The sequence below is a fragment of the Trachypithecus francoisi genome, unplaced genomic scaffold, assembly GCF_009764315.1.
Source record: "Trachypithecus francoisi isolate TF-2019V2 unplaced genomic scaffold, Tfra_2.0 Lachesis_group8, whole genome shotgun sequence".
Lineage (NCBI taxonomy): Eukaryota > Metazoa > Chordata > Mammalia > Primates > Cercopithecidae > Trachypithecus > Trachypithecus francoisi.
This window is the reverse complement of record NW_022681473.1, coordinates 105485111-105496577: the sequence shown is the minus strand read 5'-3', so window position 1 is coordinate 105496577 and position 11467 is coordinate 105485111. Positions and strand designations below refer to the sequence as shown.

Sequence of the window (11467 nt, the reverse complement as noted above, 5' to 3'; positions counted from 1 at the left end):
ACTTTGGGAGGCCGAGACGGGCGGATCACGAGGTCAGGAAATCGAGACCATCCTGGCTAACACAGTGAAACCCCGTCTCTACTAAAAATACAAAAAACTAGCCGGGCGAGGTGGCGGGCGCCTGTAGTCCCAGCTACTCGGGAGGCTGAGGCAGGAGAATGGCGTGAACCCGGGAGGCGGAGCTTGCAGTGAGCTGAGATCCGGCCACTGCACCCCAGCCTGGGCGACAGAGCAAGACTTCGTCTCAAAAAAAAAAAAAAAAAAGACTTCAAAGGACATGTAAGCAGAGAATTCAGGATATGACACTAAATAGTATATAGGGCCAGGTGCTGTGGCTCATGCGTGCAATCCCAACACTTTGGGAGGCCAAGATGAGTAGATTACTTGAGGTCCGGAGTTCGAGACCAGCCATGGTCAACATGGTGAACCCTATCTCTACTATAAAAATACAAAATTAGCGGGACGTGGTGGCACGTGCCTGTAATCCCAGCTACTGGGGCGGCTGAGGCAGGAGAATCGCTTAACGCTAGGAGGCGGAGGTTGCAGTGAGCTGAGATTGTGCCACTGCACTCCAGCCTTGGCTGCGACAGAGAGACTCTGTCTCAAAAATAAATAAAAGAGTATATATTCCAAATACATATAGACATGCACAGAAAAATAGAAAAATATTGTACTAAAAATTTAGCAATGTCTCCAAAAAGCAGGCCAAAATTTAAAAATAAAATTTACCAAATTAACTTTGAACTACAATTTAAAAAATAACATATTGTATATCATTTTCCTTTAACTCTAAAAATACAGAATAGTACCAAAAAATAAAAATTAATGGATTGTGAGTGGTTCTTAAATTTTTTATATTTAAAAAAAGTTTACAAGTGTTCTACAATGTACATATATTGCTTTTTTTTGCGGGTGGGGGATAGGGTCGCACTCTGTCACCCAGGTTGGAGTGCAGTGGCACAATCTCAGCTCATTGCAACCTCTGCCTTCTGGGTTCAAGCAATTCTCCTGCCTCAGTCTCCCGAGTGGCTCGGATTACACGCATGTGCCACCACACCCAGCTAATTTCTGTTTTTGGTAGAGATGGGGTTTCGCCGCATTGGCCAGGCTGGTCTCAAACTCCTAACCTCAGGTGATCCACCCACCTCGGTCTCCCAAAAGTGGTGGGATTGCAGGCATGAGCCACCGTGCCCAGCCACATATATTGCATTTATAAGACAAATTAGACTTTTTTTTTTTGAGATGGAGTCTTGCTCTGTCGCCCAGGCTGGAGTACAGTGGTGTGATCTCAGCTCACTGCAACCTCCGCCTCCTGAGTTCAAGCGATTCTCCTGCCTCAGCCTCCCAAGTAGCTGGGACTACAGCTGCCCACCACCACACCCTGCTAATTTTTTGCATTTTTAGTAAAGACGGGGTTTCACCGTATCGGTCAGGCTGATCTCAAACTCCTGACCTCAGGTGATCTACCCACCTCGGCTTCCCAAAGTGCTGGGATTACAGGGGTGAGCCACCATGACCGGCCAAATTAGACATGTTTAAAGGAAAAGAAATGTGGCCATCTCTGGAGCTGTCAGACATCCTAATAAAGCCACCCAGATCAGTGCCTTGTCAGAGTTCTCTCAGCTGGCAGGATTGCAGCAGTCTCAGCTCCCAGCCCTGCCCAACTATCTGGAGCCTTGTTCCAATGAAGACTATTTTACCTTATGACCAAGTTAGTTATATTTACTCATTCCTGCAATAAATATTTAATAAGCATCCACTATGTGCCAGGTACTGTTGTAGTTATGCTGGGCAAATGGTGAGTGGGGGAATTAGTTTTGGCCTCTGTCCAAGCACAATATACTTGAGGATGAAGACCAGAAGCAAGCTGCAGCAATTGGTGAACCCTTTGGAAAAGGAAAGTTGAACCCTTTGGAAGGTTTGAAAGTGAACCCTTTGGAAAGTTCCTTTTGGGAACCCTTTGGAAAAGGGTTCACCAATTGGAAAGTCAGCTAGAAGACAACCTTAGTGGTTTCCTTGGCAAACCCCTCATTATACAAATGAGGAAAGTGATGCTCAGAAAAACTTCAACCCATTAGTACCTCACTAGACCAAGTTTGCACCTTGGTCCACTACCATTTCCAGCACATCTAGGTGAATATGGATCAGAGAATCCTCAGGATGACAAAAGAGGTTTCTTCATCATGAGCCCTCCATACATTCAGCTGCCAAGTTTGGAGAATCAGTATAGGATTTCCACAGTCCATCTGGACTTTTCTTTCATGGTAATCCTGCTCATCTTGCCAGTAAATAACCTGAAACATTAAGAAACACTCCTGATACATTGCCCAGTCTGGTCTTGAACTCTTGGCTTCAAGCAACCAGCCTCAGCCTCCTGAGTAGCTGGGATTACAGGTGGGCACCACTACTCCAAGTTGGCCTCGTAACTTCGGGGCAAGATGTGACCCTAAGCCTGTTTTAAATGCACATCTGGAGTCCTACTTCACAATTCATCTTGGGAGGTGAAGCCCAGAAATCTGCAATTTAATGTGGCACTCCAGGAGCTTGCTATGCACAGTGAAGTTTGAGAACCACTGCTCTGGAACCAAACAACTGTGGACTATCACTATTTCTGTATGCTCCCTTTCCCCAGGCAATATCTGGAGAGAAACCCATCCAAGCAAACTCTGAAGGGATCTTTACCTTTTGCAAGGTCTCAAGACTTAACTTTTGAATTGTCAGGAACCTGGGTCTACAGAGTGGAAGGGCAGCAACCGCAGATTTTCTTGCTGTTCCCAGGTCTGCAGAACTTTCCTCAGTCTCTCTGCCCCACCCTGCCAGGGAGGGAACAGCACAACTCACTTATGAATAGGTCCTTTCTGAGGTCTGTCCACTGGGAGAGAATGCCTTTTTGTTGGTTGCAGCAGTCAGCAAAAAAGGGCAATGGTGGGTCTCAAAGTCAGACTTGTGAGCATACAGGGGAGACGTCGGGGCCTCAGGGATGTGATCTTGGTCTTGTGCACAGGTCCAGCTACCGCATTCCCTGGCATAGTATACAAAGACCTCAATCCTAACCCTGGCCCTCAAGCGGTCAGGGTGGGGCCATAAGGCTCCGATGACTTCTGTTTCCCTGTGGACCAACCTTCCCAAGTGTTGAATGAACCAAAGAAATGGGACCATTCAACACACAGCTGAGGAGGTTGCTGGACCCATGAGTCCAGCTCCATTTTAAGTCACAGGGGATTTATGAAGTTTGGGGTGAGAGCACAGGGAGGAAGCTTCACGTGGCTCAGGGGTATTGTTAAAATGACCTGAAGATGGCCTGGTGTGGTGGCTTATGCCTGTAATCCCAGCACTTTGGGAGGCCAAAGCGGTTGGATCACCCGAGGTCAGGAGTTCGAGACCAGCCTGGCCAACATGAAGAAACCTCATCTCTACTAAAAATACAAAATTAGCTGGGAATGGTGGTGCATGCCTGTAATCCTAGCTACTTGGGAGGCTAAGGCAGGAGAATCGCTTGAACCCGGGAGGCAGAGGTTGTGGTGAGCTGAGATCGCGCCATTGCACACCTGGGCAACGAGAGCGAAATGCCATTAAAAAAAAAAAAAAATGGCCAGGCGCGGTGACTCACACCTGTAACCCCAGCACTTTGGGAGGCCAAGGCTGGTGGATTACCTGAGGTCAGGAGTTCGAGATCAGCCTGGCCAACATGGCGAAACCCCGGTCTCTGATAAAAACACAAAAAATGACTTGGGCGTGGTGGCAGGTGCCTGTAATCCTAGCTACACAGGAGGGTGAGGCAGGAGAATCGCTTGAACCTGGGAGGCGGAGGTTGCAGTGAGCAGAGACTACAGGCCATTGCACTCCAGCCTGGGCAACAAGAGTGAAACTATCTCAAAAAAAAAAAAAAAAGAAAGAAAGACAGACAAGACCTGAAGACTGCACTCGGAGCAGGATTTCCTAAGAATCACAGTAAATGGATAGCTGAATCCAATCAAGTTATTTAGGAACCTGGGAGGTAGGGAGTAGTCATGCCTATGGGTGGGAGACAGAATCAAAACAGATTTTAGAATCAAGTAATGGTGTAACTTTAACCCAGAAAAAAAGGATTCAAAGCCAACCCCTCTGAAGGAAATGGACCTGAAGCTTTCTGTTTTCACTGTGATTATAAAAAGGGCTGTTTTTTCATTTGGTGCTTAGAAAGAATTGTCCCAGACATAAGCAGCTCCAGCAGCAAGAAGAGTTCAGCATTTTTTCCATCATACACGTTCTGTTCTTTCCCAGGGCTGCCCTTGTGTCTGGCTCTCTCTCTTCCTACAAGGACTGCGAAGACTGGATGCATGTTAGAGTGAGAAATCAGTTAAAGACACAGGATTTAATCTGCCGTACTAGGGAAAGTCTCAAACTTGTCACATGGCTTCGTGGTATTATGGAAAAAGCAAGGACTTTGATGTCAAAAAGTTCTAGTTGCTGGGAGCCGCGGTGGTTGTCCTGACGCGTAAGGAGGCGAGGCTCCACATTTGAGGCCAACCTGGGCAGCATAAAAACCTCTCATCCATTAAAAAAAAAAAGAAAAAAAAGAAAAAAGAAAGTTATACAGATAAATCCTTGCACTGTGTGCTTTAGGCAAACCACTTAAGCTTTCTGAGCTTTTGGGAGCCTTGTCTGGACTTGGTCTCTACTGTCCCAAGTACTCACAGTGGAGCTAAGCTACCCTGCATTCACCATCCTATTGTCTAAAGAACAGGAAGGGAGACAAAGGAGAGAAGCTCTGACCAAGAGGGCAGTACTTTCTCCTAGAGGTAGATCAGCCACTTTTCATTTCCTAAAACTGGGCTTTCACCATTCACACTGGGAAATATCTGCGATATACTCAGGCCCTGCATCTGGCTCCCTCTGGCCACGTGAGGAAACCAACATCAGAGCTTTCCAGGAAACAAGGCTGGTCATCAGGTTGCAGAAAACAAGCAGATAAATAATTGATCGTCTCAAATCTCTGCCTCCAAAGATCACTGATAAAAATGAGCCAGCTCTCTTATTTCAAGAAAGCTTGGCTCTTTGGCTTAGAAATCAGAAGACAGGCGGCCAGGCTGCTGTTATCACACCTGTTATCCCAGAACTTTGGGAGGCTAAGGCAGGCCAACTGTCTGAAGCTAGGAGTTCGAGACCAGCCTGGTAAACATGGCGAAACCCTGTCTCTACTAAAAATACAAAATCTAGCCAGGTGTGGTGGTGCACGCCTGTAATTCCAGCTACTCAGTAGGCTGAGGCACAAGAACTGCTTGAACCCGGGAGGCAGAGGTTGCAGTAAACTAAGATTGCACCACTGCACTCCAGCCTGGGCAACAAAGTGAGACTCTGTTTCCAAAACATAAAAATAGAGTAGGAGCTAGACCAGCAAAGGAGTAAGAGCACATTCCAGACAGGGGGCTCCCAACTATGGGCAAAAACATACAGGTAGGTTTGGTGCTCTTGGCAGAAAAGTTCAAAGTAAAGGGTAGAAGGTTACAAATGAAAGTGGCCAGGTCATGGAGTGTTAAATGTTACATTTAACGGTTTGATCTTTTAAGTCAGTGGTTGACAAGCAAGCTGCAGTACACTGGTGTGTTATGAATCCACTATAAGCGTGCTGCCAAAGCTTGACCAGGGTGTAAAATTCACATATATATATACACATATATATGTGATACATGAATTAAGCCAGAATGACCCAGCAAATAGGCCAAAGGCATAGCATAACATCAGACCACAGCCAAAGATTGTATGTTTAGCAAAACATTGAAGATTTTTGCTTTGTGGCTATGTAAAAACACGTCACTGGGTTAAAGATTTCATCTCTGCCATGGCTAGAAAATAAAGTAGGGGATGGATTCTCAGGTTGGTTTCTCCGGTTTTGCCAAGTACAGATGCTGGTGAGGGAGCTTTTTCTTTCTTCCACATCACTACCTCTTCCACTTGTTCTGGGCCACTTAAGAGGTTCACATGGGGTAATACAGATACAGTAAAGCAAAGCCTCAAGATCCAGGCTGCTTTCACTGCTGCTGTGTGGCCTGCAAGCAGCTGACAAAGGCCTCCAGGAGTGTGGGTGGAGAGGAACTTGGTGTGATGAGATACGGGGGAGGCGGGAAGGGCAGCTAGAAAAACAAAATGTCTCAATTTATCTCCACATTTTTCCTCCTAGAGAAGCAAATCATTTTAATCCAATAGTATACCACTGAGGTGAAGAGTGATAAAGCGAATGATACAAAGATCACAGAAACTTTTAGCTGCCAAGGAACATCACACTGGCATACCAATTCACTGTAATTATTGCTGGCCTGGTGGTTGCTGGTGTTAGTCATCAGGATAGGTCCTGATGGACCAGTTAACCGACCCTTGTTCTAGTCTCATTATCTCTGAATAAGAGTATTTGGAGGCAGCTGTTTTACCCTGCGGAGGTAAGGGTGATAAATGAGTCTGTGCTCAAGGTTCATGTCCTCTATGCTGTAGTAACACGATTTTTTTTTTTTTTTTTCCGAGACAGTGTCTCACTCTGTCATCCAGGCTGGAGTTCAATGGCGCAATCTCGTCTCACTGTAACCTCTACCTCCTGGGTTCAAGCATTTCTCCTGCTTCAGCCTCCAGAGTAGCTGGGATTACAGGCGTGAGCCACCATGCCCGGCCAGTAACAATATATTATACTGAGACTGATGACATTCACCCAGTTCAGATGAGGTGGTCCACAGCCTACAATCCAGACTAATCTTATCTGCAAAACTATTCCAATCTAATGGAAAAGAGCAGACTTTAAGGATGGCAGTTGTGCTTTCTGAGGGGTCCTTATACCTACTCATCCCATCCTACCATCCTACATGCCCGAGAAGGTAAGTGATGAGTCAGCCTGGTACATTCAGTTCCACAGTAAAGAAGCAGGATGATCTAAATATCCAATTTCCTTATAAGGCAGGGAAAAACCATCCCTTTTTTTCATTAGAATCCAAACTATGATAAAGGAGACAGAAAGACATCAGCAACTTTGAGCAAAACGTTTACATTTATATTGAAATATACACTAAAACAGAATGAGTTCTACTAGTCAATGAAACTTTGCCAAAGCAAAATCACAAACTTCCAACGGGGAGGTCCAGTCAGCTAGCAGCAGTGATCCCCAAGCAGGAACACCAAGAAGCCTGGGGGACCCCTCTCCAAAAAGCCTCCTTTCAAGAGGCCCCAACTCACTTCTCCCACATGCACCCACATGGATTTAGGAGCTTAGACATGCTCCTGATTTTCATATATTTTTAGTTTCTTCTTCACTGCAATAAATATAAAGTTGGCAATGCTCATACACCACAGCACAGACAGTATTTCAGGCTTTAGCATACAACTGTAAACAGTGACTAGGTTAAAAAAATAAAATAAAGTAAGTTGGACTTTTTTTTTTTTTCAACAAAGAGACAAAATTCCTTAGAGCCGGGCATGAGCTACTCAAGATTTGTTTTGTTGGGTTAAGGTTTCCGACAAAAGATTCTGGTTTAGGCAGATGCCCTTGACAGTTCAAGTAGACCCAGAGTGGTAGCCAGAGCACTGTCTACAGCAACCGAGAATACATGGACTGGAAGACAACCTGCCCTAGATCACCCTTGGCAGTACATCTTCAAGCTGCCACATTCCAGATATGACCACAGACATCTTTATAGTTCCATCACTGGCTGCCATCTAGTGTAGCAGGAATGCGTGGGCGAAGGAATACAAATTTGCTGGGAGGAAAAGAGAATAGTATCTCTGCTAGCTGCCTGGAAAGTTGGCCCCTTAATCACAATGACAACTAGGACATTTCACTTGGACAGTGCATTAAATTTATAGATTTTTTTAAAACTACAAAGACCAAGCAGTAAGTTCTGTCACTGACGCAAACTGGGATGTCAAAGAAAAATAGATTAACTATTTTTACCTAAAGTAGTGCAAAGAAATCTGGCAAAAATGGAAGTGAACTCAATATCTGCACATCAGTAACGGGGCAGAATTTTATTTAAAAGGCTAGTGGTTCAAATACTATTGCTTGAATAGCTCTGGTAGATATAAAATGTAGTAACATCTGAGGTTTGTACATATGAGCAAAGGAGCTGAGGGCCAGCTCACAAAGGGATATGTGATCCTCAGTCAATAAAGAAGCTAAAAGCGCATGCTGCAGGAGTAACCTAATGGATTTATTTGCACTGTACTCCTACCTTCTGACAAACAAAAAAGACCTGGATAGAAAACTGTCTTTCCACCCACAAAAATCTGGCTTAATTCTTCTTCCTATAAAACTATACCTCAGCTAAGAAAAAAATCTCTTGTGAAAAACTCAACCTGGGCTACTAAAAATAAAAAGGAAGTTTTTAATATCGTAAACAAGTTTAGTAAACACCATGTGGATTTTCTGTTGTTAATGAAGACATGATACATTCAAAAAAGTATGTATTTTTAAAAAAGAACAAAACAAAACAATTTTCTAGAAAGAGACTTCACAAGAAAAAAAATGAGCCCAAGTTTTATCCCTCAAGCAGAAATGGGTCTTAGCACAAATCAGTAAGCCCTCCTCCAACATACAAAAACACTGAAATTTGCCTTTCAAGTACGTTACTGAATTTGAACATTAAGCAGAATCACTGCAGAGTGTATTTTGATGGGTTACTTCAATACCCACCTGGTCCAGTTCAAAATATCGATAGATCCAGTTTGTACATATTCCATAGGTATACTGATAAAACCATCTACTATCCCATTTTTTAAATGGCAGTTCTTATATAGCTCAAGCAAACATTAAGATCGACAAATTCTCAGATTAAGTACATTAATAAGACACCTTAGAAGTGAAACAAACCTAGTTTTTACTAAAACGATGGGATAAAGGTAGTGTCTATGCTGAAGAGCAGCTTCACTTGTTTCCCCACAGAAAAAGGCTCAAAAATTTTTGGACGATACTTTAAAAACTAAGCCAATAAGGCCAGGCGTGGTGGCTCACGCCTGTAATCCCAGCACTGTGGAGGCTAAGGCGGGCAGATCACCTGAGGTCAGGAGTTCGAGACCAGCCTTGTCAACATGGCGAAATCCTGTCTACTAAAAATACAAAAATTAGCTGGGCGTGGTGGCATGCACCTTTAATCCCAGCTACTCGGGAGGCTGAGGCAGGAGAATCATTTGAACCCGGGAGGTGGAGGCAGCAGTGAGCCAAGATCGCACCATTGCATCCCAGCCTGGGCAACAAGAGTGAAACTCCATCTCAAACAAATCAAAACAAAAAACAACTAAGCCAATAAAAAAAATATATACACCTTAAGATATTATAAAACTTGAAATAATGTCAGGCGCTATGGAATGGGAAACAAGAGTTTTGATTCCCCTCAACCCCCCAAAAAGCTGTAACAGGTTTTAAGGGAAAAACAAAACCAGAACTCTGAATATGAATAGCAATACACAGACTCTATAGCACAGAACACCACACAAGAATGAGTTTTATAGCAGTACTATCATGACAGTAACTGGCTGGAGACTATACTTCCAGCAACAGGGTTCCTAGGTCAAAAATGTGTTAAAAGCTTGTAATGTCAACAAGGACCAAAAAAAAAAGAAAGAAAGAAAAAAAAGGAGGGGGGAATGAAGGGGGAAAGGGGGACATGAAGGGCAATAGGGAGGAAAGGCTGCATGCACGGGTCTATTATAGACATGATATTCAGCAGCATAAAAATAATACCCTCCAAAGAGTCCCTCTAGTGGGGCAAAACCTGTTTTTCACTGCTAAGCATGGAAAAGATTAAGAAAGCAGAACAAACTCACTTCTACACTATAGCATCTTCCATATATGAATGACAAGCATGTTCAACCTGATGCTACATGTTAAGAAAATATTCAGTATACATGAGAATCTAAGCAACATAAAAACAAAAGGCTAAATTATGAACCTTAAAAAATTGGAGAAAACATGTTTTAAAGCCAAGTAGGATGATTCTGATTATTATAATATATGACATAATCCACAGAAAGGCCAAGAAAAGAATCTTCATATTGTTCAGTATTTAGGCTTGATGTTGTCCTAGGAAAACAGTGATAATTCAACAAATGTGTTACACATACAACTAAAAAGTCCCCTTCTGGTTTCAAATGAATTTAAACAACAATCTTCCTTGGCTAATTTTTTTCCTCTGTCAAACAAACCTTCTATGTACAGGACCAGTTTAAATCCCTCCTCCCCTTCAAACACTAGATATGAACATCCAGGAACATTCTACAATGCAAAGTGCCTTAAGAAAGAGAAGGATTCTGTAGTGCCAGTGATAGAACTGATCTGAGGAAGCTGAGATGCTAGTAACACTGATGGGAGCCAGTCAGGCAATGGTGGTTTGTTTCTCCTCAGGTGTTTCCTCCAACAACTGCATGATCAGTTCATGCAGGGGTTTGCAGATCTTTGCATAGCCCCCTCCTGTCAGATGCAGAAAATCAAACATGTCGTGGCAGGAGATGGCACCGTCCGAGTGCACAAAACCCCCGTCGGTATCCAGGAGCTGCACGTTGGCAAGCTTCGGCAGCGAAACCTTGAGGAGTTGGTTCACCTTGGCGTTCTTTTGCCTCAAAGGATTGGGTTTCTCACCTCGAGGTAACAAACCCTGGGGCACAGCGGAAAACATTGAATTAGAAGATTCACTTATTTTTCTCTACTTATTATTTGTAACTTTAGATAACATCTCCATTTGGCACTTTCTACACCTTTGATTTGTAAAACACTGGAAAATACTGGTTTGAATGAAAGCTAACCATTTCTTCTTAGTATTTTCATGGGTTCCCTTCTGTCCCTTAATTGTTGGTATTCTTCAGGGACCTGTCCTTTGGCCCACTACTCTAAATACTTTAGCCAGATCTCTTCCTAGAGCTTCAGAATTACATATTAAATTTCCAGCCACAGAAACACATTTAAATGTTCCCGAGGCATTCCCAACTGATCCAAAAACAATTCATTCAACTATGCTCTTCCTCTTTACCAACTGGTCATTCCAACATCTCCAAGTCTCTCATCCCATATATCTACTTAACATTAAATTACTCAACTTTTGCATCCTAAATGTCATTTTCTTTTCTCCATCCTGATTATATACACTGCTATAGCTCAGGAACTTATCTCCAATCATCCTGATTACTATAAAATCTCCTGATTGGTCTTCCCAGCTCCAATGCTGTCTGCCCTTCAATCTGTTCTCCATTTGGCTGTCAGAATAATCCAGCTCATAGATACACATCATCTATTAATGCCACACAGAAACGACACCATACTATACTACAAGAAAAAGAGGTGGAATGAATGCTGTCTTGATGAGTCAGAGCCATTCACCCTGGAATAACCCTGGAACAACTGTTTTAATTTTGTCTCCTTGTAGCCCTTTTCCAGTTGCAATATACTAGGATTAGGCATGAGTTACCATGCCCAGCCAAGCAATTCTAAAGATAATATGCACATTTTCACCTAAATACA

At 43.4% G+C, this 11467-nt stretch overlaps 1 protein-coding gene across 2 annotated transcripts in view; it reads right to left on the bottom strand.

The window, feature by feature from the left end:
- Positions 1-6993: 6993 nt before the first annotated feature.
- PAFAH1B2 (platelet activating factor acetylhydrolase 1b catalytic subunit 2) overlaps positions 6994-11467 on the bottom strand; it is a 28418-nt gene continuing 23944 nt past the window's right edge. For both annotated transcript variants that reach the window (XM_033206822.1, XM_033206823.1), the window contains exon 6: positions 6994-10607. In XM_033206822.1, the coding sequence (XP_033062713.1) occupies positions 10329-10607 (279 nt within the window). In that variant the 3' untranslated portion in view covers positions 6994-10328. The remainder of the gene's footprint in view (positions 10608-11467) is intronic.